At 38.1% G+C, this 23,949-nt stretch overlaps 3 protein-coding genes across 3 annotated transcripts; 1 reads left to right on the top strand and 2 right to left on the bottom strand.

Moving 5' to 3' along the window:
• The first annotated feature begins 1,244 nt into the window (after positions 1 to 1,244).
• LOC144657147 (uncharacterized) lies at positions 1,245 to 13,326 on the top strand. Its single transcript, XM_078517455.1, has 7 exons — positions 1,245 to 1,366; positions 2,224 to 2,880; positions 10,268 to 10,391; positions 11,050 to 11,279; positions 11,789 to 11,821; positions 12,105 to 12,195; positions 12,319 to 13,326. Exons 1-6 carry the CDS (start codon positions 1,306 to 1,308, stop codon positions 12,170 to 12,172), a joined length of 1,173 nt encoding a protein of 390 aa, XP_078373581.1. The 5' UTR covers positions 1,245 to 1,305; the 3' UTR covers positions 12,173 to 12,195; positions 12,319 to 13,326.
• Positions 13,221 to 16,901, bottom strand: LOC144657178 (uncharacterized). The gene is made up of 7 exons (XM_078517490.1): positions 16,782 to 16,901; positions 16,255 to 16,487; positions 15,582 to 15,695; positions 14,827 to 14,940; positions 14,367 to 14,480; positions 13,697 to 13,808; positions 13,221 to 13,367 (listed from the first exon to the last, which is right to left on the bottom strand). Exons 1-7 carry the CDS (start codon positions 16,850 to 16,852, stop codon positions 13,349 to 13,351), a joined length of 777 nt encoding a protein of 258 aa, XP_078373616.1. The 5' UTR covers positions 16,853 to 16,901; the 3' UTR covers positions 13,221 to 13,348.
• Positions 16,902 to 21,312: 4,411 nt separating this feature from the next.
• LOC144657155 (histamine H2 receptor-like) lies at positions 21,313 to 23,265 on the bottom strand. The gene is made up of 2 exons (XM_078517463.1): positions 23,197 to 23,265; positions 21,313 to 22,981 (listed from the first exon to the last, which is right to left on the bottom strand). Exon 2 carries the CDS (start codon positions 22,725 to 22,727, stop codon positions 21,744 to 21,746), a length of 984 nt encoding a protein of 327 aa, XP_078373589.1. The 5' UTR covers positions 22,728 to 22,981; positions 23,197 to 23,265; the 3' UTR covers positions 21,313 to 21,743.
• Between the last annotated feature and the right edge of the window lie 684 nt (positions 23,266 to 23,949).

Genomic DNA, 23,949 nt, shown 5'->3' on the forward strand with positions numbered 1-23,949 from the left:
ATCACAAATAGCTCTTGGAGAACGCTGGAAATAGCATTTCCAAGCCTCTAGATTTCAAAATTTTCTGGGGGGGGGGGGGGCATACCCCCAGAACCCCTAGCGGCTCGCGCCTCCAGCGGTCGCGTGCCCCCCCCCCCCCCCACTTATTTTACCCTTGCTACGTATACGGCACTGCAAGACGGTAATTTTTCAAGGGTAACTGTCTCCACCCTGGTACAAATACCTTCCAAAATAACTAAAAAAAGACAGAGGAGCAAGTCAAATAACAGAATGTTGCAGTTAATAAAGCATTTGGGTCCCCTGTGATTGCACGCAAAAAGTTCCAATGTGTCCGTACACAAAGGCGCGCACAACGTATATGGCGAGAACTCGAATTTGAAAAGAGTACTTTCAAATAAAATTAAGTTAAACTAAGAGTACATCTCTTTTTTTCTACTAATGTAGTTGTTATTCACTCTCAGTAACCACCTGTCCTCTAAGAGGGCTTTATTTAAGTTTACCTCGGTTTGTATCAAAATGTTGTTTGTTATGTAGCCATGATTTCGGGGTGATTTTGACAACACAAGACTGTTGATCTGCCAATTTGATGTATAAGTTCATATTTAACGAAAATGAACAGAATCACTAGCTAAAATTCTGCGACCTTTGTTGTAGCGTCTTTAACTTCAAGCTTCATTGAGCACTTTTATGTGGCATTTCGAATGCTGTGCCCTTGTCAGAATAACGCATTGTTTGTAATAAATTATAATCCACCTTTAATGTATTCAACATGTAATAATATATTCCACATGCGTATCAACCTTTTGGCTTGATGATGTAATCCCGGGGGGGGTACTCCAAAAAGTTTTGTATGGGGAGGCTCCGCCCCAAGTTCTAACCCCTTACCCTTTTATATACCATTTTTGACAGAAATTGTACCCCTTTCGTATACCTTTAACTGAAAAAAGGTACCCCTTTCATATACCTAAGAGACATGGCATAGACTTAAAATAGGACGTTTTCTTGTCATTTTTATGTAGAGCTTAATAAATTAAAATAATACAGCCATGAATTGCGTATGTTTAAAATATATTAATTAAAGGCCCTTTTAAATAGCCAAATGACATATTTCCATACCCTTTCATATACTTAAACGCGTGAAATCCCTACCCTTTTATATACCTGAAGCCTGAAAAAGGTACCCCTTTCGGGCGGAGCCTCCCCGTATAGGCCATTATAGGGAGTACCCCCCGGGGATGTAATTCACCTAAAGAAGGAGGTTTATTTCCAGTTGCATTTGTCAACCCAAGCCAGCCAAAGACTACGATGTGCATCATGATGAGGCTTCTCCTCATTCTACTCTTCATGATTTTAGAAACATACGCGGGTACAGTATATTATACTTGTTATGATATGTAAGCCATCCATGGTCATGTAATGACAGTTGAATCACTGCCGCCGTGAATCGTGGGTTTGTTTATCTCTGTCTTGTTCCAGGATCGGCCGCACACGTCTCCTATCCCTCCCTGCTTTGGAGGAAGGAAAGTGAGAAGTCTGCACGCAGCACACGTCGCATGTTTATTTGAAGCGATCATGCTCGCATGGTGGCAGCATATATTCTTATGCCGAAGCCGCATGCATGATTTCACTTACCTGTCAAAAAACCGAATCCAATAAAAACAATTTATTTCTGGTATCGTAAAAATCTGTGCTGTGTTTTAATAACTACCAGCGTACATGCATGTCAGGCATGGAGTCATTTTGCTTTCGAATACTGATACTGATCAAAGCAGTTATTTAGACCGGGTTTCAAGTGACCATTTCGATTTATTCAGATTTATTGTTTCTTTTTTCTTTCGTAAAAAAAACAAATGTTATAAACTGTATTTTGTTGTTAGCTCTAAGCCAATAACAACAAAAAAGTTTGTGAAACATGCACTCTGACATTCGCATCGAACGCTGGTTTATACCAAAAAAACCCGATTACTTTGTCCTCTAGTACAGTGTGCGAAAAAGGCCGTCAGCCTTCGCAACCATATTAAGCTCGTCACGCAACGCGTCACGGACTTTGGTGGGTGAGGGAGCGTTGGGTGATACGTACGAGCCCAAGAAATGCCGGACTGCGAAGTAGACTCTTTCGAGAAATATCGGTGGCTGGTAGACTTGTTTTAGGTTGTCGACAGCCAAATCTGTCGAGGCCGTTACTTCACAATTACTAAAACTAAATCAGCTTTTTCTCTTTAGCTAATTACACCTGGCCTTTGTACCCGATTGCCAGTGAAGCATTGTATGGTTACGATCAGGCCGCCAACAAGTCGTTCAAAAGTGAAAATATTCCAGACGGTGTAAAAACTATAAAGGAAGACGGAATCAACGCCTTGCTCGTGCCAGCAGGTGTAGAAATTGATCTTGGTGACTTTGCTGGCACGTGCGTCAGTAACCCTACTCTGTGTAAAAACTTTACCGTGTCTTTTCTCTTTAAAACTGTCACTGATCATGATAAAGACGCTCAAGATATAAAGGTCCTTGACTCGGGTGTGAAAGATGGCGAGAAATACGAATACGGCTGGTCCTTTGATGTTGGCTCATCAGCAGATGTTATGGTATCGTATGGCGATAGTCAAATCTATAGCGAGCAGCTGATGGCAAGGAATGCGTGGATTCTAATGGCCTTCACATTCGATTTTCATTTAACATTCGGAACAGTTTTGTATCAAAATGGTTCACGTGGCAATAACCCGCCCGCGGCTTCCAATTGCTACCTACAAGACAAGAACACGCGTTTGAAGCTTGGCTCAGTAACAAACACTAAAGGTTTCTTCATCAGCAACTTAAAATTTATTGGAATGAAACTGAGTGATGCAGAAATCCAGGAGTATGGAAACAGGAGTTTCGAGGAAGGTACATGTATGATAAAGGATAAAGTTAAGTTCTGTTTTCAAAAACACGTTTAATTGTAAACAATTTCATTAATGACAGCCGCATATTAAAGTGTATTTTAAAAAGTAACTTACAGAAAGAATTTAAAACGTCTGAAAACTTTTGGAAATATTGAACTGAAACTTTTGACCAAAATTCTAAAGTTATGTTGTAAGGTTTTAGAAAAAAAATATTATCTTATCTAGATGCGTATTCCACCATGACAATCTGGATATTTTGTCAGGTGACGTCATTTGTCACGCTTAAGTGTAATACTCCATAATTTTCGAGCTTTTTTAAAAGTTCGCGGACACCGTACCTCACCGATTTCGCTGAAATTTGGCATGCAGTCTTGTTTTAGGGTCCTAACTACCAAATGGATATTAAAAAGTTTCAATTCTTTTTATTTTGGAAAATATCGAGAAGGCCGATTTGAAGCGTCCGTGACGGCCCGCCAACATGGCGGATCGAAGGTGTTCTTGTTAGTTCGACACTGAACCTGCCGTCACAGTTTCTCGATCATACTTGGCATAGTTATAAAGAACTATCTTTCTTCTTTCTATATATCAAAATAGATTTGGCAAATGTTGAGTTTGGATGATCAACGGCTAAGAAGTTCGAAGGTATGTTAACGATGTTTTGAACAGTCTCAAATTTACTACAAAATGAAAGGCTTATAACTCCACTGTTATCTCGATTTAGAACAAGCCATTTACCATGAACAAAGCTTGTTCATTGGTGAATTGATTCCATTAATAAAAAAATTGGGGAAATGTAACCGTTAAGAATAAAAAATTATGGAACCTCTAGTAAATTGGCCATTTCAGCGCCAATTCAGCGGATCAGCTCATTTAACAGCAAATAATCGGGAGAAACATGAAAGGGTTACAGTCGTTTATAATAAGCAGTTTTCAGGTATTCTTTGCTTATCTGAAACAAATACATAATCTTTGCCAAAGATATGGCGATTTTTGAGCGTACGATCGTTTCTCCAAATTTTTATGTCGGCAACTTTATTTTATTTGTCGTCGAGATTATACGCTGTTGTTATTCAAGTATTCGTTTCACAAGAACTTCTGTTGCTCGCATTTCCCAAATCACTGTGGTTAAGAAATTGCCCATTCCGTAACAGGGTCATTCTTACTTTTTCTTTAAAAATTACTAGGAAAGCAAGAATGCCATAGAACGGTTTTATACTAGTGAAAATACCTGTCAGACATAACTTCAACTGTTTGTGTTATCTGGCTGTTTTCACAAATATGCAAATTTAGGAGTTCTTAAAGACATTTAAAGTGCCTATCTTTAACTATTTCACGCTTAAAGATTCCTCTAAATCTTTTCGCCTACCTTTAGGACAAACGAAGTTTTGTGTCTCCAAGCAGAATGCTCGTTATCAGCAATGAAAGTCGAAGAGATACAGAAGCTCGAGTAAAATTCTAACTGCTGTGAAATGAACATCGTTTGAGCTTGACGTGTATTTATAGATCGCTCATTTAACTGTTGTTATTCAAATATTCGTTTCACAAGAACTTCTGTTGCTCGCATTTCCCAAATCACTGTTTAAGAAATTGCCCATTCCGTAACAGGGTCATTCTTACTTTTTCTTTAAAAATTACTAGGAAAGCAAGAATGCCATAGAACGGTTTTATACTAGTGAAAATACCTGTCAGACATAACTTCAACTGTTTGTGTTATCTGGCTGTTTTCACAAATATGCAAATTTAGGAATTCTTAAAGTGCCTATCTTTAACTATTTCACGCTTAAAGATTCCTCTAAATCTTTTCGCCTACCTTTTGGCCAAACGAAGTTTTGTGTCTCCAGGCAGAATGCTCGTTATCAGCAATGAAAGTCGAAGAGATACAGAAGCTCGAGTAAAATTCTAACTGCTGTGAAATGAACATCGTTTGAGCTTGACGTGTATTTATAGATTGCGCTCGAGCTCCGTTAATTAAGTTTATTCATTTGGCGATCAGATAAAAATCAATGAATGATCAGAGTTATTAAAGTCCATTTCTAAGCACGAGAGACACGGAAGTTTGTTTCATAAGCATTTATGCATAGAAATACCGGTTTATTTTTGAGCGGGAAATCTGCATTTATAATAGTTGGGAGTTTGGGGTGTTTTTTTGGTGTTGTTTTTTTTGAGGGGGCTCGGGGGGGGGGGGAGGGGGGAGGGGGGTGTGGAAGTGGTGCCTTCGTATCCTCTTTTGTTCTTTTACACAGTGGCCTGAATTTGGAACCGTTCGGGGAATTGATTATCAATTACTCTTCGTTATGCCATGTCACCCCTTAATGTGGGAGCGCCGTGCCTCAATTTACGATAAAAAAATTTATGGCCGCCCGGTCCATTTATGTAGTTCTCCGCCAGGTCTCTCAATAGGCAGGTTACGAGCCTAGTGGCCCATCCAGCCGGAGCTCATACCGGTTTCCGCAACGTGAAACGACAACGAGTATTTTTTACTCCACCCGGATGGGATGCTATTCCATCGCAGGGTTACCTCCCTTCCCGAAAAGCTAAAGATTGACTGGTAATCATTTTTTAACCTGGGTAAGGAAAGGGACTCTGGGAGTTGAGAGGCTTTCCAAAGAACTTAACGCATTGTCCCCCAAAAGCTCTATCCAGGACTGTTTGGTCCAGAGTCCAGCGCAGTGACCATTGTTAGGCCATCACGCTCCCCAACCGTGTAAGAAAGTGCAAAAATCTGCTTGTATAAGCCCTGGGGTTGTACAGTTTGGTACGAAATGTGGGCTTTTAAATGTGGTAGGTCTTATATCCGTGGTTGGGGTGCGGTGGCTTAAAGCGAAATTAAAAAAACTTCTTGTTTTCTGAAAAACGTTTTTATAAACTGATTTGAATTACATTAATGAATTAAAGGGACAGTGTCACCAAGATTTAATAAAATTTAAAACTCTCAAGACGGTAACCTGGTAGGAAAAAAGTGGCCTTAAACTTTGACAGTTGACTTGGAAGAAATATATGGGCCTTGAATTGGGAGGGCTTATGAGAGAAAAGGATAAAAAGGGGAATTTCACAGAATCTGCTCAACAGCGTACTCTCGAACATGCAGCTTTCATTTATCTGCCCACTGTCTTTTCTCTCTCCAGGTTTTAGTAAGGCCAGACCGCTATGAGTGGACTTACAATTCATATTAACACTTTTTTGAGATTTTTAAATCCCGGTTCGAGCTTTGGGGGGATATTGCGTTGAGTTCTTCGGAAAGCCTCTGTACTATCATACCGTATCTACTCGAATAAGCGCTGCCCCCGAATAAGCGCCGCCCTCGAATAAGCGCCGCCCCCGGCGCTGCAGTCCCGATGCGGCGCTTATTCAAGGAAATCTGCATGTTTAACTAGAAACAGAACTACAAAGCAACTCTTAAACAAACTTGGACATTTCTTTCCATCAAAAGCGACGTTCTGCAGTTCAAAGTGCTTGTTTTACCGCTCAGTTTTTCTATTGAACATTCTTCAGTACAATCTTCAGTAAGAGACGACTTTTGGCAATCAGGGGACCCTATTTTAATAAATGTAAAGGATTAGATTCTTTGTGGCGTCAAACTTTTTAATAAGCGCCGCCCTCGAATAAGCGCCGCACTGGAGGCGTGAAAAATTTAATAAGCGCCGCGGCGCTTATTCGAGTAATTACGGTAGTCCCGGCCCTTTCTTCACCTAGCTAGGTCGGCGATAAGGACATACGTGATGTAAGTCATGACGCATCACGAGAGGTGTCCTTATGGAGCTCGAGAGGTTCGACTTTAATAAAAAAAAGTCCGAGATAACAAAAACAGCCAAGTTCTCACCTGCTTTTTTTTGTAAAAATCTGGACGAAAAACATTTGTATCTTTTAACTTTCCCCAAAAAAGAATTGATTCGAAATTCATTTCAAATCAATGAGGAAAACGTGTTAGCTTCACTGTCATGTTGTTCTTGCCGCGAGTAAGCCACGCCTTCTTCGAACACGATAATTACTGATGACACAAACGTAAAGTCATGTTCATTTCAAAATCAGCTCGCATTATGCTTATAACAGATGAGCTCTTTTGTTCAACATTCAGACCACTGTGTCAGAGATCTAAAGAGGATTCGGAGGCACCACTTCCACCCCCTCCCCCCGCCTTCCTACAACAACACCAAAAAAAAAAAAAAACTCCCAGCTATTATAAATGCAGATTTACCGCTAGAAGCCGAGTATTTTTTAACCGCGTCAGTCAATAATAAACCGGTATTTCTATGCATAAATGCTTGTGAAACAAACTTCCGTGTCTCTCGTGCTTAGAAATGGACTTTAATAACTCTGATCATTCATTGATTTTTATCTGATCGCCAAATGAATAAACTTAATTAACACATTTAAAAGCCCACATTTTGTACCAAACTGTACAACCCCAGGGCTTATACAAGCAGATTTTTGCACTTTCTTTCACGGTTGGGGAGCGTGATGGCCTAATAATTGTCACTGCGCTGGACTCTGGACCAAACAGTCCTGGATAGAGCTTTTGGGGGACAATGCGTTAAGTTCTTTGGAAAGCCTCTCAACTCCCAGAGTCCCTTTCCTTACCCAGGTTAAAAAAAGATTGCCAGTCAATCTTTAGCTTTTCGGGAAGGGAGGTAACCCTGCGATGGAATAGCATCCCATCCGGGTGGAGTAAAAAATACTCGTTGTCGCTTCACGTTGCGGAAACCGGTATGAGCTCCGGCCTGATGGGCCACTAGGCTCGTAACCTGCCTATTGAGAGACCTGGCGGAGAACTACATAAATGGACCGGGCGGCCATAAATTTTTTATCGTGAATTGAGGCGCGGCGCTCCCACATTAAGGGGTGACATGGCATAACGAAGAGTAATTGATAATCCATTCCCCGAACGGTTCCAAATTCAGGCGACTGTGTAAAAGAACAAAAGAGGATACCAAGGCACCACTTCCACACCCCCTCCCCTCCCCCCCCCGAGCCCCTCAAAAAAAAAAAAAAAAACAACACCAAAAAACACCCCAAACTCCCAGCTATTATAAATGCAGATTTACCTCTCAAAAATAAACCGGTATTTCTATGCATAAATGCTTCTGAAACAAACTTCCGTGTCTCTCGTGCTTAGAAATGGACTTTAATAACTCTGATCATTCATTGATTTTATCTGATCGCCAAATGAATAAACTTAATTAACGGAGCTCGAGCGCAATCTATAAATAAACGTCAAGCTCAAACGATGTTCATTTCACAGCAGTTAGAATTGCAATGTAATGTTTAATAGACACTCATTTACTCGAGACACTCATAGACACTCATTTACTCGAGCTTCTGTATCTCTTCGACTTTCATTGCTGATAACGAACATTCTGCCTGGAGACACAAAACTTCGTTTGGCCAAAAGGTAGGCGAAAAGATTTAGAGGAATCTTTAAGCGTGAAATAGTTAAAGATAGGCACTTTAAGAATTCCTAAATTTGCATATTTGTGAAAACAGCCAGATAACATTAACAGTTGAAGTTATGTCTGACAGGTATTCACTAGTATAAAACCGTTCTATGGCATTCTTGCTTTCCTAGTAATTTTTAAAGAAAAAGTAAGAATGACCCTGTTACGGAATGGGCAATTTCTTAAACAGTGATTTGGGAAATGCGAGCAACAGAAGTTCTTGTGAAACGAATACTTGAATAACAACAGCGTATAATCTCGACAACAAATAAAATAAAGTTGCCGACATAAAAATTTGGAGAAACGATCGTACGCTCAAAAATCGCCATATCTTTGGCAAAGATCACGTATCTGTTTAAGATAAGCAAAGAATACCTGAAAACTGCTTATTATAAACGACTGTAACCCTTTCATGTTTCTCCCGATTATTTGCTGTTAAATGAGCAATCTATAAATACACGTCAAGCTCAAACGATGTTCATTTCACAGCAGTTAGAATTTTACTCGAGCTTCTGTATCTCTTCGACTTTCATTGCTGATAACGAGCATTCTGCTTGGAGACACAAAACTTCGTTTGTCCTAAAGGTAGGCGAAAAGATTTAGAGGAATCTTTAAGCGTGAAATAGTTAAAGATAGGCACTTTAAGAATTCCTAAATTTGCATATTTGTGAAAACAGCCAGATAACACAAACAGTTGAATTTTTGTCTGACAGGTATTTTTACTAGTATAAAACCGTTCTATGACATTCATGCTTTCCTAGTAATTTTTAAAGAAAAAGTAAGAATGACCCTGTTACGGAATGGGCAATTTCTTAAACAGTGATTTGGGAAATGCGAGCAACAGAAGTTCTTGTGAAACGAATATTGAATAACAACAGCGTATAATCTCGACAACAAATAAAATAAAGTTGCCGACATAAAAATTTGGAGAAACGATCGTACGCTCAAAAATCGCCATATCTTTGGCAAAGATCATGTATTTGTTTCAGATAAGCAAAGAATACATGGAAACTGCTTATTATAAACGACTGTAACCCTTTCATGTTTCTCCCGATTATTTGCTGTTAAATGAGCTGATCCGCTGAAATGGCGCTGAAATGGCCAATTTACTAGAGGTTCCATAATTTTTTATTCTTAACGGTTACATTTCCCCAATTTTTTTATTAATGGAATCAATTCACCAATGAACAAGCTTTGTTCATGGTAAATGGCTACTTCTAAATCGAGATAACAGTGGAGTTATTAGCCTTTCATTTTGTAGTAAATTTGAGACTGTTCAAAACATCGTTAACATACCTTCGAACTTCTTGGCCGTTGATCATCCAAACTCAACATTTGCCAAATCTATTTTGATATATAGAAAGAAGAAAGATAGTTCTTTATAACTATACCAAGTATGATCGAGAAACTGTGACGGCAGGTTCAGTGTCGAACTAACAAGAACACCTTCGATCCGCCATGTTGGCGAGCCGTCACGGACGCTTCAAATCGGCCTTCTCGATATTTTCCAAAATAAAAAGAATTGAAACTTTTTAATATCCATTTGGTAGTTAGGACCCTAAAACAAGACTGCATGCCAAATTTCAGCGAAATCGGTGAGGTACGGTTTCCGACCAAAGTTCGAATCTTATAGAATATGACAATTAAAAGCTACCATTGTCTGTAGATATGACGCGATCACATAGTGCCATCTGTAATTAGCAGAGCGCTTTTAGCCAATCAAAAACAAGATAGCATCATTTTCAACCTTATCCAATAAATGATAGGAAATTGAAGCTACGATACCATCAAAAATTAATATATCATAAAATGTAGTTACTGGAAAAGTGTCAGTGGCCGACTCCGAAACGAAAGACAGAGGCAAAATAGTCTATCTACAGATGAGTAAATGCTTAATACACTTAAAAATCAAAGATGAAATATTTAAAAAAATGACTCAGTGTATTTTTTTCTCAGCAATGAAGATACACAATATCACAATTGAGATTCTACAAGCCAAAGTAATAATACAGGCAGAAGCCGGCAAGGCAGCTATTACCTTACGTCGTCGTGGATTTCATGGTATTGCTACTGAGATAATGTAAGTTAGATAAACCATTTAGCATGAAGGAGTGCACTTTTTTATAATGTGTAGATCTCTTCTGTTTATTGTGGCATTTTAAACTCCAGCTACACCCGAGAACTGATTTTTTTTTGGTTTCATAACCTCTCTTCTTTCATGTACTCATGTATAAAGTTAATGACTTAAAAATGATTTAAAACAGCACAGACTTAATAGTAGCGCCCCGCACAAATATGTCTGGGCGTATCCCAGAATAAGTTGCGTAGGTCGATAAGCACAGTAGATAAAGGGGGGATCTAGACCAATAGAGGAGACCTAACTCATGACCAAAAGCTGTCACTTTGTTATCTAATGTACATTTAGCTACAATGGTTACCAAGCAATGGTGCTAAACATAACAGTTGCGTAACTTGCAGTTAATGGACACAAGCAGTTTTCGATACGTACATGGCAAGGTTTTTCTATTCAGGTTCTGAAAACATCTACCAAACCTGGTTACATACGCCGTTATTTTATACGATCTCGCAAGCGGCAATATGTTTAAATCTCTTTTTTGTACACTACGTTACACCACGGTCTTCAAACTAAGAAACAAAAATTCCTACATTGATACGAGGGTAATATTTTGAAAAAAGTATTCTTTTTAGTTAAAGCTTTCATTTTCTTTTATTCTAAGTTATGCCACGGCCAGCTTAACAGCCAAGCCTTCAAAACACTACAAGGCTTTGACTAATCAACGACTCACATTTGCTCCCGGAGAGATTTACAAGCACCTTGAAATTGAAATTATCAATGTGGATGACAGCAAAGGGAACAAGACCTTTCAGGTCATTTTCAGAAGTCCACAAAAACATGTTCAACTGACAGGCGGCAACCAGGTCAATATAACCATTGTGTATGCCAAAGGTAAAGAATATTTTGTGTTTTACTGAGCTTAGGAAATCAGTCGCATTTATGTAGCAATGCCGTTATCTATCCCAAACATTCATGAGAACCCAGCCTGCTGATTAAATATAACTAATAATGAATACGCCGTGTATGACTCATAAAATAATGCACATGCAAATTTGAACAGTGGCTGAAATAATAAGAGAAAAACTATTCTTGAAAATATCTACCAAAGGAAATGTCAAACGCTTCGTAGCGATGACACTGGTATTGCAAAGGTTGATCTGAATCTTTTTTAAGATTTCATGCAACTACAACTGCTCAAGTTGCTATATAACTGCAAAGAATTCGTTTTCATAAAATCATTAAAACTGGTGTACACAGTAGCGGTACAGAGATGCTCATAAAGGAGAGAGGATGGGAAGGCGAAATCGAGTTGCACATTTCCTTGCCTACGATAGGGGGAGGTCCAAAAAGGGATGGGGCAAAACTGGCGCTCATTTCATTTATGTTATTTAACATCTTAGGTGATGTCCAGTCCCAAGGAGCCATTGTAGATGGTATGCATCATATATTTGTATTTTCTTCAGTTATTTTTGCTCCTGTTGTTTTTGTCGCTGTTGTCGTCATTGCCGTTAAGCCCTCGCTCCACAACACATACAAACACACAAGCAAGTTTGGCAATCGCACACTCGCCACAAACCCTAGGCAACTCCTGTAACACAGGCTTTTCCGTACATGAATTTAACCATCTTCTTTTCGTTTTTCTTGGTTATTCACCATTTATTCAGTATTAGAACTAAGTTTCTGAGATAAACGCTTAGTGCTCTAACCACTCAACAGGTAAACTACGATACTGCCTTGTTGCTGTCATGGTCAACTTGTTTTGTTCCTCATTTGTCATGAAGTAAAAGGACAGGAGGCTTTTTGATTGGTAAGTAATAAGACATGCAATCTAACGTGGTCTTATTTAATAACTAGATAACACATAATGAACTCCTTTGAACTTATTCCTTTGACATCTTGGCTTACAACTAAGTTTTTTTGTCTTTTGTAGGACTTCCTAACATAGGACTCCAGTAGGCTCAAAGAGACCAACCTATTGGCACACAACTGTGCTGTATTAATGAACAAGTCTCTTGCCAACTGCAGCACACTTTCTATATAAGTTTAACATTGATAGTCTAATTTTAACAACCCTCAAGTTTCCAGCGAAAGCAAAACATAATACGCCATGCATGTTTCGTTTAACTTATGTAAAGATTTAGTTTTAACTATTATTCTCACCACATTCCAAGTTAGTTAAACTAAACTACCAACCTACTACTCTTTGTTTACTGAAACAGTGAATCATAACAATCGTAGCTGGCTTCACTTAATGCCGTTTCTCAGTGAAAGTACAAATGTTTTTTGTTTAGTACAACACCTGAACAGAACAAAGTGTTCAAGAGTTTTGTGCAGTAAGGTGAAAAACATTTAAAGTATACGTAGCAACTCAAAGGTAATTCTTAAAAGACCTTGACTATTCAAAATGATGCGTTCAACAAACAATAAAACAGATTTATGAACATTGTATAGCACTTGTTTACTTATTTCAAGAAAGGTTGTCCTACAGAAGTGTAAAAGCGTACGTAACAATGCCGAAAGACTATGGTGGGTAGTTGTAGTTCACGGATACCTCATCGATGTTGAAAAATAATATTTATTGCTCTATGTTCAGGATAGTGTGCTATCTTCACTGCATGTGCGGTAGAGGCATCGCGGGTTCTGAGCATTCGGCAATCATTAAAATAATTTCATGTCAGTTTCGCTACAATGTCGCAGCAATGGCACGAACACTCCTTTTGGACAACTTTCTCGAAACAATACTGAAATAAGGTTGTTTGGGGTGAAATGCTTTTGAAAATAGTATGAAAGGAGGATAAATACGCTAAAACTGTTTAACATATGGTTTCTAGAAGATTTTTAAACGTCAACAGGTATCCGCAGTTTGATGTACACGACATTGAGATTTTAGTTTTAAGTCAGTACTTTTGCCCATCATTAATAAAAAGTTGATTTCCAATCATCTGCTTCATGCATGTCTGTCACAGGTTGTAACGATTTCTGTTTGGAGAGATGAACATTTAAAATAACATTTAACAATATGTTCGAGTAAAACCTTTAAGGTTGCTTCACTGTCGTGTGATTTATTAGAGATTTAGAGCTAGAAGAAGAACAAGAAGAACAAGAAGAACAGGGACAAGAACAAGAAGAACAGGAATAACAACAACAACAGAAAACATCAGCAGCTTACAGAGTGCCCAATTTATCATTCTTTCGAGGCTGATAAGAATTTTCCAAGGTTCCAAATCATTTCCAACTGTTTTATTCTTCATTCTATGAGGATTTTTTTAATCCCTGGAATCTCAATGTGACAAAAAGAAGACACTTACTTTCGTCTGATCCATTTCCTGATAAGCAGTAGTGCAATTATAACGATCACAGCGAGGGATGTACCTCCACCGATAGCTGTTACAAGTATATTCGTGCTCGTTTTCTTCATATCTATAAAAAAAAATTGCTTTTGAAATGTTTTTTCATTTCATGATTTAGTTCGATAATCCTTTCTGACTACATCTTTCACAAAGCAGACATGTTGGGTCGGTTTCTACAGTCCTAAGGTCAATGATTTTAACACTTTCGAACAGAAGTTGCATAAGGTTGTGTCGAGCAATTTCATTTATTGAATAGTATACTCTTCGTGATGTCATGTATCATGTCATGTATTTCTTCTCACCGGTATGTGCTTGTCTTGCTCAGGAAAAAATATTTTCTTGTAAAACTACTTGACACATCCTATCTGTTCCCAATAAACAACAATCATTATCATCATCATCGTCATCATCATCATTATCATTGAAAGTAGAATTTTTGTGAGTAGTAGCCATGGAGTGTATCTTGTAATGCATGTTATTTCCAGTGAAATGTAATTTGAATAAAGTATAAAATTAAGTGACCAAACATGTGAAATATGACAAAAATGGTGGACACCATAAAAAACTTGTGATCAGTTAATTTTCTGTAATTTTAAACTAATACTTTTTAAGAAAAATAGAACCTCACCAGTGGCACAGTCCTTGCCAGTGTACCCTGGGGTACATGTGCAGTGGAAGTCGTTCAAACCGTCGCGACATGTTCCATGATGTTTACACGGGAAGGCTGCACAGTCGTCGATATCTGTATGGAAGCCACATGTTTAGTTTGATGACCAGTACACCAGTATACAGATGAAGAGACAGAAACAGTATGGCTGTAGCAGTGTATCTAAAATCTATAAATTAGCTCAGAACACTCGGGTAAGAGTGACATAGGGCAATTTCCTTGGGTAATTCCCCTGGTAGGAAAGGCCTTTAATTATAACACAATATTCAATCTCGGAAATGCTAGTTCGTTTGTTACTCAGAATCTCTTCGAGAGTTATATCATTACAGTCATCATGTTCTGCTGAATTCAGCATGAACAATGATTTAGTGATTTTTAATAGCAATCAAGTATTGTAATACTTTAAAACTTATCTGCATACCCGTTTCACAGTTCTTCCGGGTAAATCCATTTGAGCAAGTGCAGTTGTAGTCGTTCACTTTGTCAATGCAGGTTCCATTGTTTTTACAAGGGTCGCTTGCACAGTCATCAACATCTTCACAAAATAACACACCAAATCAACAAAATATTATTACATAAATAATTTTTTGCTTTTGTTAAAAAGGAGCTTTTTGAGTTTTGCACATTCAAAATATTTTTAGTATATCGATGCAATGAAAAATTCGTGGAAACCTCAACATTCCGATTGCCAGTGATATGCTTATGTTTTCTTAAAAATGTTCCTAAAGATAACATTTTGTTCATTACTCAGGAAAGGAATCTAGTGCATAAAAAATTAACACTTGATACTTATATTCAGGTTTGATTATTGTTCTAGTTCATCTTACAGTTACATCTGTAGATCGATCTCTCGCATGTGTGGCTGGGAATTGCTTTTAATTTCAATTCGCCGACCAAAGTCTACATCTACCCGAAGCTAGTATGCACAAAATGATAATCTAATCTAATCGGTCTGAAAAGTGCCAAAGCTTTGTTTGTGGGATTAAGCAGGAGGTTCTAATGGCGATGATTTTCCTTCTCAGTGGTTCACTTGTAGATTGTTTACTACCCTGGGTGGTACAGGCCTTTAGTGCAAAGAAGCCGCTAAAGTATGATTCGTGTCAAGCTTTCGGTGGTTCACCGCTTCTCGTAAATGAACAATAAAACCTCTGGCACCCAGGGTGATTGCTGACTTACCTGTGTCGCAGTTGTGTCCCGTGTAACCAGCACTGCATATACAATTGTAGCTGTTATCACCATCTTGGCACTTTGCCTCGTTTTGACAGGGATTGGGAAAGCACTCATCGACATCTGAATAAGACAAAAATACAATAGGAAATATACAACTACCTAAATTTAATGGTATCATCCGTTTTTTTACCCAACAAACAAAGCTAAGGCAAAGCTACATGACGTATAAAACTGATAAACACTGAGAAGGATACTTTGATTACATAAAATAGCTTGAGGAACTAATTCTTAAAAAAGGTAACGACTTCCTGGTGGCTTTTTCAAGTGACAGACGACAACAGTGAGTCTTTTCAAGACATTTTAAGTAATGCGTAGAAACTGGCTCGTTTCCCGTTGTAAGAGGTAGAGATTGCGTGGATTAACAGGTGCGCCTATCATTGTCTTATACTTAAATCAGTTTAGCTCCTACTAGCACAAAGGACTGCGGTAAAAGTTTTCTATACTGGCGTGGGGTAGGATTGTAGACCTCGCGTTCGATCACTACCACAAGACATATAAATGACTATCATTTGGGTTAAAAAACGTCATCCGACGCAGCAAAATAAAAACTGATCGGCGAATCCAAAGTCGGACCAATCAAACTAAATTTCTACCAGTCTACATGTTTTTGTATTTTTACCGTTATCTATTATGATCACGTCAACGAATTCATCTCCAACAATGGATGTTCCTCCATCTTCAGCTGTTAGAATAATTCTAAAAGTTTCGTTGCTCTCTGGATAAGTGTCATCGTAAATCACCACTGTAAATCTTCCACGTTCTTCCCCGGGCTTGATTTGGATTTCACGAGAAGATGGCAGCTTGGCAAAACTATAGTCTTCACCTGGTACGGCTTCTCCCGATGACAAAATTCTGCGAAAAGAAAGTGATTGTGCCAAAAATATAAGAATTCTTCATTTTCGCTGATGATAAGTTCAGCTTGATAGGGAATGGGAAGAGGGCGGATAAACAAACTCGAGGTGTGAAAAGACAGCCGAAAACACGATCGTGCAGTACCATAAACTAAGGTACGTTTTGGGCCTATGAGCATGATCAGATGTAACTCTGTCTAAAGAGGGTCAAGCGTAAAACATATTATTCCTCGTGCACATAGTCATTTCTACTGTGTTAACGACATTACTGCACTGATACTTTGTTTTCATGTACCTTATGAGCGATAGAGTTGACAGGTTTCCACTTCGTTGGAATTCAACGTCAAAACTGCCTTGATCTTCCATTACAGTGAGCGAATTTTCCTGAACAAATTGGACTTGAGAAGTTAATGGATTTTGTGCTGAAAGATAAAAATATCATTTGGTTCATAAACTGAAATCAGTTTCAAATTGCCACTCTTAGAAAACTTCTATTTTTGCTGCTTTCGCGGTATTTGCCGTGCACGTCCAAGAAGAAATGCCCGTTTATGTTTCTTGAGGTCTAAATACCCCTTCTGTCGCAACTGGGTCTTAAAAGCTCGTTGTCATAGAGCAAATTAAAGGTGATGGATTTAAATCTCATTGAAACTTTCCATTTTTTAATTTCAAAATGTAAGAAATAATGATTAAGGTATGGAGGTCTTTCCCTATTAGAGTATTAAAACTAACAGCCTGAAGAAGTGACTACAGAACTGTGTGGAAGAGAATGCGCACCTTGATTCCGACTGTCTACTTCAAGCTGCTGTATTTTATCTTCCGGTCTTGGTCCCTTTAAAATCTGGAACACGCTGACGAAAAAAGGAGTAGAAGTTTTTGTGTTGCCTAAGGCAATTTTAGCTCCTGCGTCTTTTCCATTCCAAGGAATACTAAGTACCGGATCGATCGTTCTTTGACTGTTCAGGTATAGTTCCAAAGCTTCAGGAAATGCGGTGTAGACCATTGCAACATGTACCCATTTGCCGGTGCCAGGAAAGGGTCCTGACTTTTTCAGAATACTGGGAGACTTGCCAGCCACGACATACGCGTCTGCTTCTAAGCGAGCGATATTTCTTGTGACTGTGAATCCAATGTAGTAATAGCCTTTGGATTGCGAAACGGTATTAAGCACATGCACAAAATTGTCAATTGCCACTGAGGCGTCAATGTAGACCAGAAATGAAATGGTGAAGCTGTCACAAACATTGCCATCACCGACGCACTCAGCAGCAAAGTTACCAAGAATAGCCTCTTCCCCTTTTGGAACAAACATGCCCATCAGACCGTTCTTTCTCTTGGGAAGCACACTCGAAGGTAGTGGTTCACTATCAAGAGACTTGTTTTTTGCTGAGTCGTAACCATAGATACGCCCATCCGTTACAGCTTTCGGATATAAGGACCAATGATATGATTCATTTTGAGCTGCAAATAATTGGGAACAAAATCATTGTTAGCAATGGATGGTGTTATACTAAAGGACTCTCAAACACCAAAGGTTACCGAAAATTAAAGTCAATTAATGATGTATTTGCAGGAAAAAATTCAAGTTGACCGGTGTGGTACTGTGACTTAGCACATATCTCACAGATGTGCCTTGACGGATGAAACAAAAACTTTAATCACGAAGAGAAGGGGAAATATTTTGCCTCGTTTCCAAAAAGGTTTTGTTATAAGAAACAAGTTAACCCACTTTGACATCGTGCATTATGTAGAGGAAACAGAACCTTTTTAGAGTACACAATATAATAACATTACATTGTACAGTAAGGAGATAAAAACCTGACGAATATACCTTTTTTCCACCTCTAAAAACTACTACACCCCACAAAAAGTAAAAGTAACGAACGAAACAATCCAATTATCTGTAAAGTTCTCTAAACCTTACCTTTTACGTTTGGTGACAATGCAAAGGCAAAACACAGAATCAATACTTCTGTTAAGAAAGTCATCAGTGGGCGTAGAGATGAGGCCAAAAACCCGCAAGTTCCAAAAACCTATAACATTTACAATGTAGTTCGAAAGACGTTTATTTTGCAGTTATTACAGTCATAAAAATAAAGAAGAAAACAAGTGCGCCGGATTTAATCTATTTCTTCGCCTTTAATGTGATGAAAGGACAATGTAATTTAAGCCGCAGTATTTAATCTCCCTGGTATTATTTGATTCGACTAATTTACAGCACACCCTACTTGTGTGGGCATGGTGTTGATTCAAACAAGGATTTCAGTGAATTTCCGAGACTTCGACACGAATGATAGGCAACTGAAATGTGGCGTGTAATTCAGGAATAGGTGTGAACCTCCAATTTGGCGCTGCAGATTAAAATTTTGCATTCTGTGTTATTTTCTTGAGCTGGCAGTCAAGTAATTACAGAGATTATAGAGCTTGCCCAACACAAGTTGTGTTAAAGGAACGGTTAAAGAAGACGTTTAAACCTGAAACATTTCCTTTTGTATTTGTCTCTAGAATAGGAAAAGAAACTTATTTAAGCCCATGCCAAGACGTTCTGATAAAACTGAACTAAAAAATTTAACAATTTGAATTCTTGAAGTTCATAAAGTAAACTCTGGAGTACGAATATACAACCAACCAAACTGTATTATTATTTATTAGTATATTCGAAAGTACTTTATGATAAGAAAGGTTGAGCATCGATTCCTTTTTCTTTAACTTTTCCATTACTTTTAGGGCGCCCACGAAGACTCTAAGGCTTACTTTAACAATCTGTGGACTTCCATTCATTAACCCGTTGTTACTTTTTATAGGTGTTTTAAGGTTTAGATTTACTCTCGATTTTCTCAGAATCATAGGCGAGTGACACAAAATATAAAACTTAAACGTTTTGTGTAATCATTGAGAGAAAGTATTTCCCGAGCTTCTCAGTTGTTCAATGACCAGTGCTTGTTTTGTTCTTCCGTGAAATGTTTCCGTGGTTCACCCCTTTTCAGCGTTAGCTTACCTTCGACTCCTTCGAGATTCACTTTTTTGGAAGGCTTCTGATTGCAATGTTGCTATACCCTCGTTCGGCAGAAAAACTGTTCTGATTTTGAAGAGATTTTTTTCTTTGACCTTTCGAAAAACTGTGTATTCTATGAGTTAAACAAAAAAACTTATTGAAAGCGATCAGTGACAGTAAAACTTGTATCACATACTAGTCAGGTCTGTTGCTCTCACATTATGCACGCCATTGTGTCTCAACAGAACAAAACTTGACAAATAGCTTCTTCTTGAGAAAAAACGTCACGTTTATTTTAAAGAAAGGGTTGTTTAGCAATAATAAAGGCCTATAATCAAAAATTAGCTGCCTTTGAGATGATCTCAAAAGAATCAGGAAGTTTGGCGGCTCAGTCGCACAAAAAAAAACAACCTTGGCACCTTAAAATCACTGTTATAATACATCCGGGTACACATTTCAAAACACGTCAAAATATAAAAAAAAATACGACAACGTACGTAAGGGGTTGCATTGAACAATCAATGTACTGTTCAGCTCACCAAATATTTTGGCCTTTTCGAAACAACTAAATAGTTTGGTATAATTTCCTATCCAGATTATATACGTTATTCTGGAGAAGATTAATTGTTGATTTATAATCAGTACTTTATCTTATTTTCGCTGTTTTTAGGCAGTTTCGACAGTTAATTTGCGATCGATCATGTGTTTACAGTTTAACAATAATGCTATGTTCAACTTTTCCTTATACTCATTAATTAAGCAATCCTTTGTAAGAATCACAAGGTCGCATGAATTTATTTGATATTCTCATCCGGTTGTTCACTCGACAGAGATTATTAAAAAAACCTCTACATACTCGGGGATCATACGGCGCTGAAATTACTCTTCACACATTTGCCACGCTTGGATTCCAGATCAGACAGCGCGCTATTGAGCTCCGGAACAAATATTTTACTTTTCCATGATGTCTTATAACGATAATCTGGATTCAGTAGAATAGAAATAGGCAAGAAACGTTTAGCCCCATGCTTAATTATGCATACAATCGTTGTGTGTTTTGTTCTATTTCTGTCGTTCGTGTGTGAAAGGTAGTTTGAAATAAAATAATAGTATTCATAATACCATAAGACTCTACGGAAAATCTTTCCCATGTCGCTGATATAGCTCCTCTGAAAAGTTGAGCGTGCGGTAGTAATACGGGCAACAACTCGTTCAACTTGCCGAATGCAACAATGTTGTGAGACAAGTTGAACAAAAATGTTGCCCGTATTACCGGGCCTTAAATGTCAATTTCAGAAATTGTTTCGATGTAATAAATACGTTATCTATCTATCATCGTTGGGACATCGCCTGACTACTGGCTTGGTTTTGCGTTTGGCCTGGTTACCTGTGTTGGTAAAATACACATGAATGAACTTTTAAATCTACCTTAATTATATTTTCCTAATTAAGTTGAATGGATGTTTAGCCTGTTTAATCCTCGCCATCTATTCTTTCATTATATAATTTACATGTAAACGAGAAGCACGTTTGTCAGTTATGCCCATGCATTGGTCACTTACAAGCAAGGGATAACTGGTCATGCAAGCACAAGATTGCGAGGATTAAAGCAGATTTTCACACCCATTTATTTCAAGTGAAAAGAAAAGAAAAGAAGCAGCGTTCTATACATTTGGTACCTTATCGATACATTAAGTTGCGTCTTTTAAGGGAATTACTCGCATTCTGACAACTGAGAATTGATAGATCGAGATAGAAATTAAAACAGAATTATTCCTTTTACTGTACACCTTGTAACATAGGTATGTAATACTCTCAAACATGACAAGGTCCATTGGTTACACAAGTACTTTATTGGACACTTTTAACACTTCACTCAATAAATAACGAGGGAGAAGTGTGGTCAGTTTAGCGTTCTTTGAATCCTTTGGAGTTCAGCTACACTGATAAGGTTTGATTCCTGTCACGAAAACTCTCTTGACGTATCAGAAATTTTTAACCAAAGGGCGCTTAATTTTCATTTCATGATCCGTCTTTTCAATAGAACGCCTGTCTTTGCTTCGTGGGTAAATGTAATTAAATATTTTAGCTGTATAAAATCAATGTATGTCAAACGCTCTTGTTAATATATCTGTGAATGATTTTCTTAATTTATGATACAGTACTTCTTCACCTTTAAACCAACCAGTAATTTTTTAACACTTCAAAAGAAAATGAATAAATTATTAAATAAAGGTGAAGTTTAAAATTATCTAGTTACTCTCATTAGTTTCTCAGTGACAAATTTCTGATAGGAGACACGCGGGCGCGAAGCACGTATCTTTTACGAAGCATTTTTCGCAATGCTCTCTTAAAGTCGGCTTTAAAAAACAGATAGATGAGTGGGTCAAATATTGGATTCAGAAGAGCAATACACAACGTCACAACGTCAAGGTCACTGTGATCCAAAAGCTTGTGATGAACAAGTTCGTAGACTTCACACCCAATCTTGGGAAGCCAGAACACCAAGAACGTCGTCACGATATAAACAAAGAAAAACGTAGTCCTTTTTTCTCGCCTGCTCGACTGTACACTGGGCCGTCGATGGATTCTTTCGTTTATGACATGTACTGCCTGTATTGCATGGAGTTGTCTTTTGGCGACACGAAACATGGCCGTATTCACTGCTGCAAGTAATAGAAATATAATCAGGAACATCAATGTTTGCATCCAGTGATAAACGAGGTAACCCAGAGAGAAAAGATGGATTTTTATTCTAGTTCTGAATAATGTATCAATTGTAATGGGAATGCTCGGGAAGATCCATGCCATGCAGATCGCTGCTACTACAAAGCTGTTGCCCATGCGTCGATGGTAGTAAAGTGGTTTCATTATTGATAAATAGCGTTCGTAAGTAACCAAATACATGTTAAGAATCGAGGAACAGAGAAAATAGTAGAAAACCTCTGTGCAAAAAATAAGAGAGAAGGAAGGTTTTCTTCGAGATGATACATAGCAAGGTATTCCAAACAGCCCAATGAAAAGGTGCGATGCGGAGAGTGAGGCGATGAAATAATTAGTCTTGTTTCGCAAATTACGACGCTTTAAGAACAGGAACCAGACGGCACTGTTAAAGCAGGCGATCAAACTTGCCTCTAAAATTAACACAGTTTGAATTGTCGAATGTAGTGGTCCATACACCATGTCCACCTGATACTGAGCCTTTATCAAAATAACTTTCCAAATGCAGTGACACGATACCCTCCTCATCAAAGGGATCCCGCACAGAACATTATTTAACGCCTTCAATGCAATCAAAAGGGTTGAAAGCTTCGGGTTTTGTTTAGAGCAATTGTACTTTCACTTTTTTCTTTACTTCCAGCCCTTTGAAGTTAGCTTTCAAAATTGTGTTCCAAGGCTCAATAGACTCCCTCTTGGAATCGACCAATATCTTACCGCAACTTTATTTCCCAATAAACAGATGAACACGGTCGAGTAGGTATTTGCGTTGAGGTGTCTTTTATCTAAAACAAATTTGAGGGAAACTGAATGAGTTTCATGATCAATACGTGCTCACTACAGTAACCTTAGTTCAATTGTAATTGTGGATACCGGCAATAAAATATATATTTTAACAATTCACTATTTTTCTGTATAAAGAAAATTGGCTAAATAAGTTAGTCGTGTGAGATGACTGTAATAATTTGATGTAATCACTGATTGCAATTAAAGTACCAACCTGGCCGTAAAGCTTTCGATTTGTGCGGGGAAAATGTGCAGCAACTCAACAGTAACTTGACGGCCGAAGATGTTCCACTAAATGACACTATTAAATTTCAGAACATTCTTTAATTAGCCCCCTTGTGACGTCACAGTTTTCTAATCTTATCTGCTGGATAAACAATATTGAAGTATCTTTTAAATAGGTATTATATACATGTCAAGTTTACTTTTGGATCTCGATACTATGCATCATGCTGCATCTTCTCCCTGCCCAAGAGTCCTCATGGGCTCGATGAGGATGAGTGAGTGTGATTGTTCTCCCTGCTCCGAGACAACGAACTCAATTGCGTTTTAGATAGAGAAAAAGACAAACACTAAATTAGCTGGATGCAGGATAAATGGTGTGAATTCAATACGAGTAATTAAATTTGTGTGTATTCAGCTCCCGATTAGAAGAGATATATTGGCACGTTTATGTCAACTGAACTGTTTTGAGATTTGTTCACGACACAATTACCTCGCCTTTATGAAATACAAATTACTATTCCTCCATTTGAAAACTTCTTCAAAGTTCTTTTGGCTTTATTATCGCATAAACATCCGATTAATTTTCTGAAGCTGAAATGGCCGGGATGTTTTGATTAAATATAATCTTCTGCGTACGCAATCGAAGTAACATTTCAAGTTCTGACTGACGATAAGTAACATAATAAGTTACTGCTTTTCTGTGCATTTAAAATTTTTGGTGGAAGAAGAATCGAGTACAGTT

The sequence above is a fragment of the Oculina patagonica genome, chromosome 6 (genome assembly GCF_052425735.1).
Source record: "Oculina patagonica isolate OP01 chromosome 6, crgOcupat, whole genome shotgun sequence".
Classification (NCBI taxonomy): domain Eukaryota; kingdom Metazoa; phylum Cnidaria; class Anthozoa; order Scleractinia; family Oculinidae; genus Oculina; species Oculina patagonica.

What these genes read in the sequence shown, in the direction of transcription:
- LOC144657178 (XM_078517490.1), bottom strand. Translation starts at nt 16,852, where the DNA reads ATGGAAGATCAAGGCAGTTTTGACGTTGAATTCCAACGAAGTGGAAAC. An exon ending in TCAACTCTATCGCTCATAAG is followed by an intron (nt 16,488 to 16,781) that starts GTACATGAAAAC and finishes TTCTTTTCGCAG; the next exon opens with AATTTTGTCATCGGGAGAAG. An exon ending in CGTGATCATAATAGATAACG is followed by an intron (nt 15,696 to 16,254) that starts GTAAAAATACAA and finishes TGTCTTATTCAG; the next exon opens with ATGTCGATGAGTGCTTTCCC.
- LOC144657147 (XM_078517455.1), top strand. Translation starts at nt 1,306, where the DNA reads ATGTGCATCATGATGAGGCTTCTCCTCATTCTACTCTTCATGATTTTA. An exon ending in AAACAGGAGTTTCGAGGAAG is followed by an intron (nt 2,881 to 10,267) that starts GTACATGTATGA and finishes TTTTTTTCTCAG; the next exon opens with CAATGAAGATACACAATATC. An exon ending in AACCATTGTGTATGCCAAAG is followed by an intron (nt 11,280 to 11,788) that starts GTAAAGAATATT and finishes TTAACATCTTAG; the next exon opens with GTGATGTCCAGTCCCAAGGA.
- LOC144657155 (XM_078517463.1), bottom strand. Translation starts at nt 22,727, where the DNA reads ATGAGGAGGGTATCGTGTCACTGCATTTGGAAAGTTATTTTGATAAAG.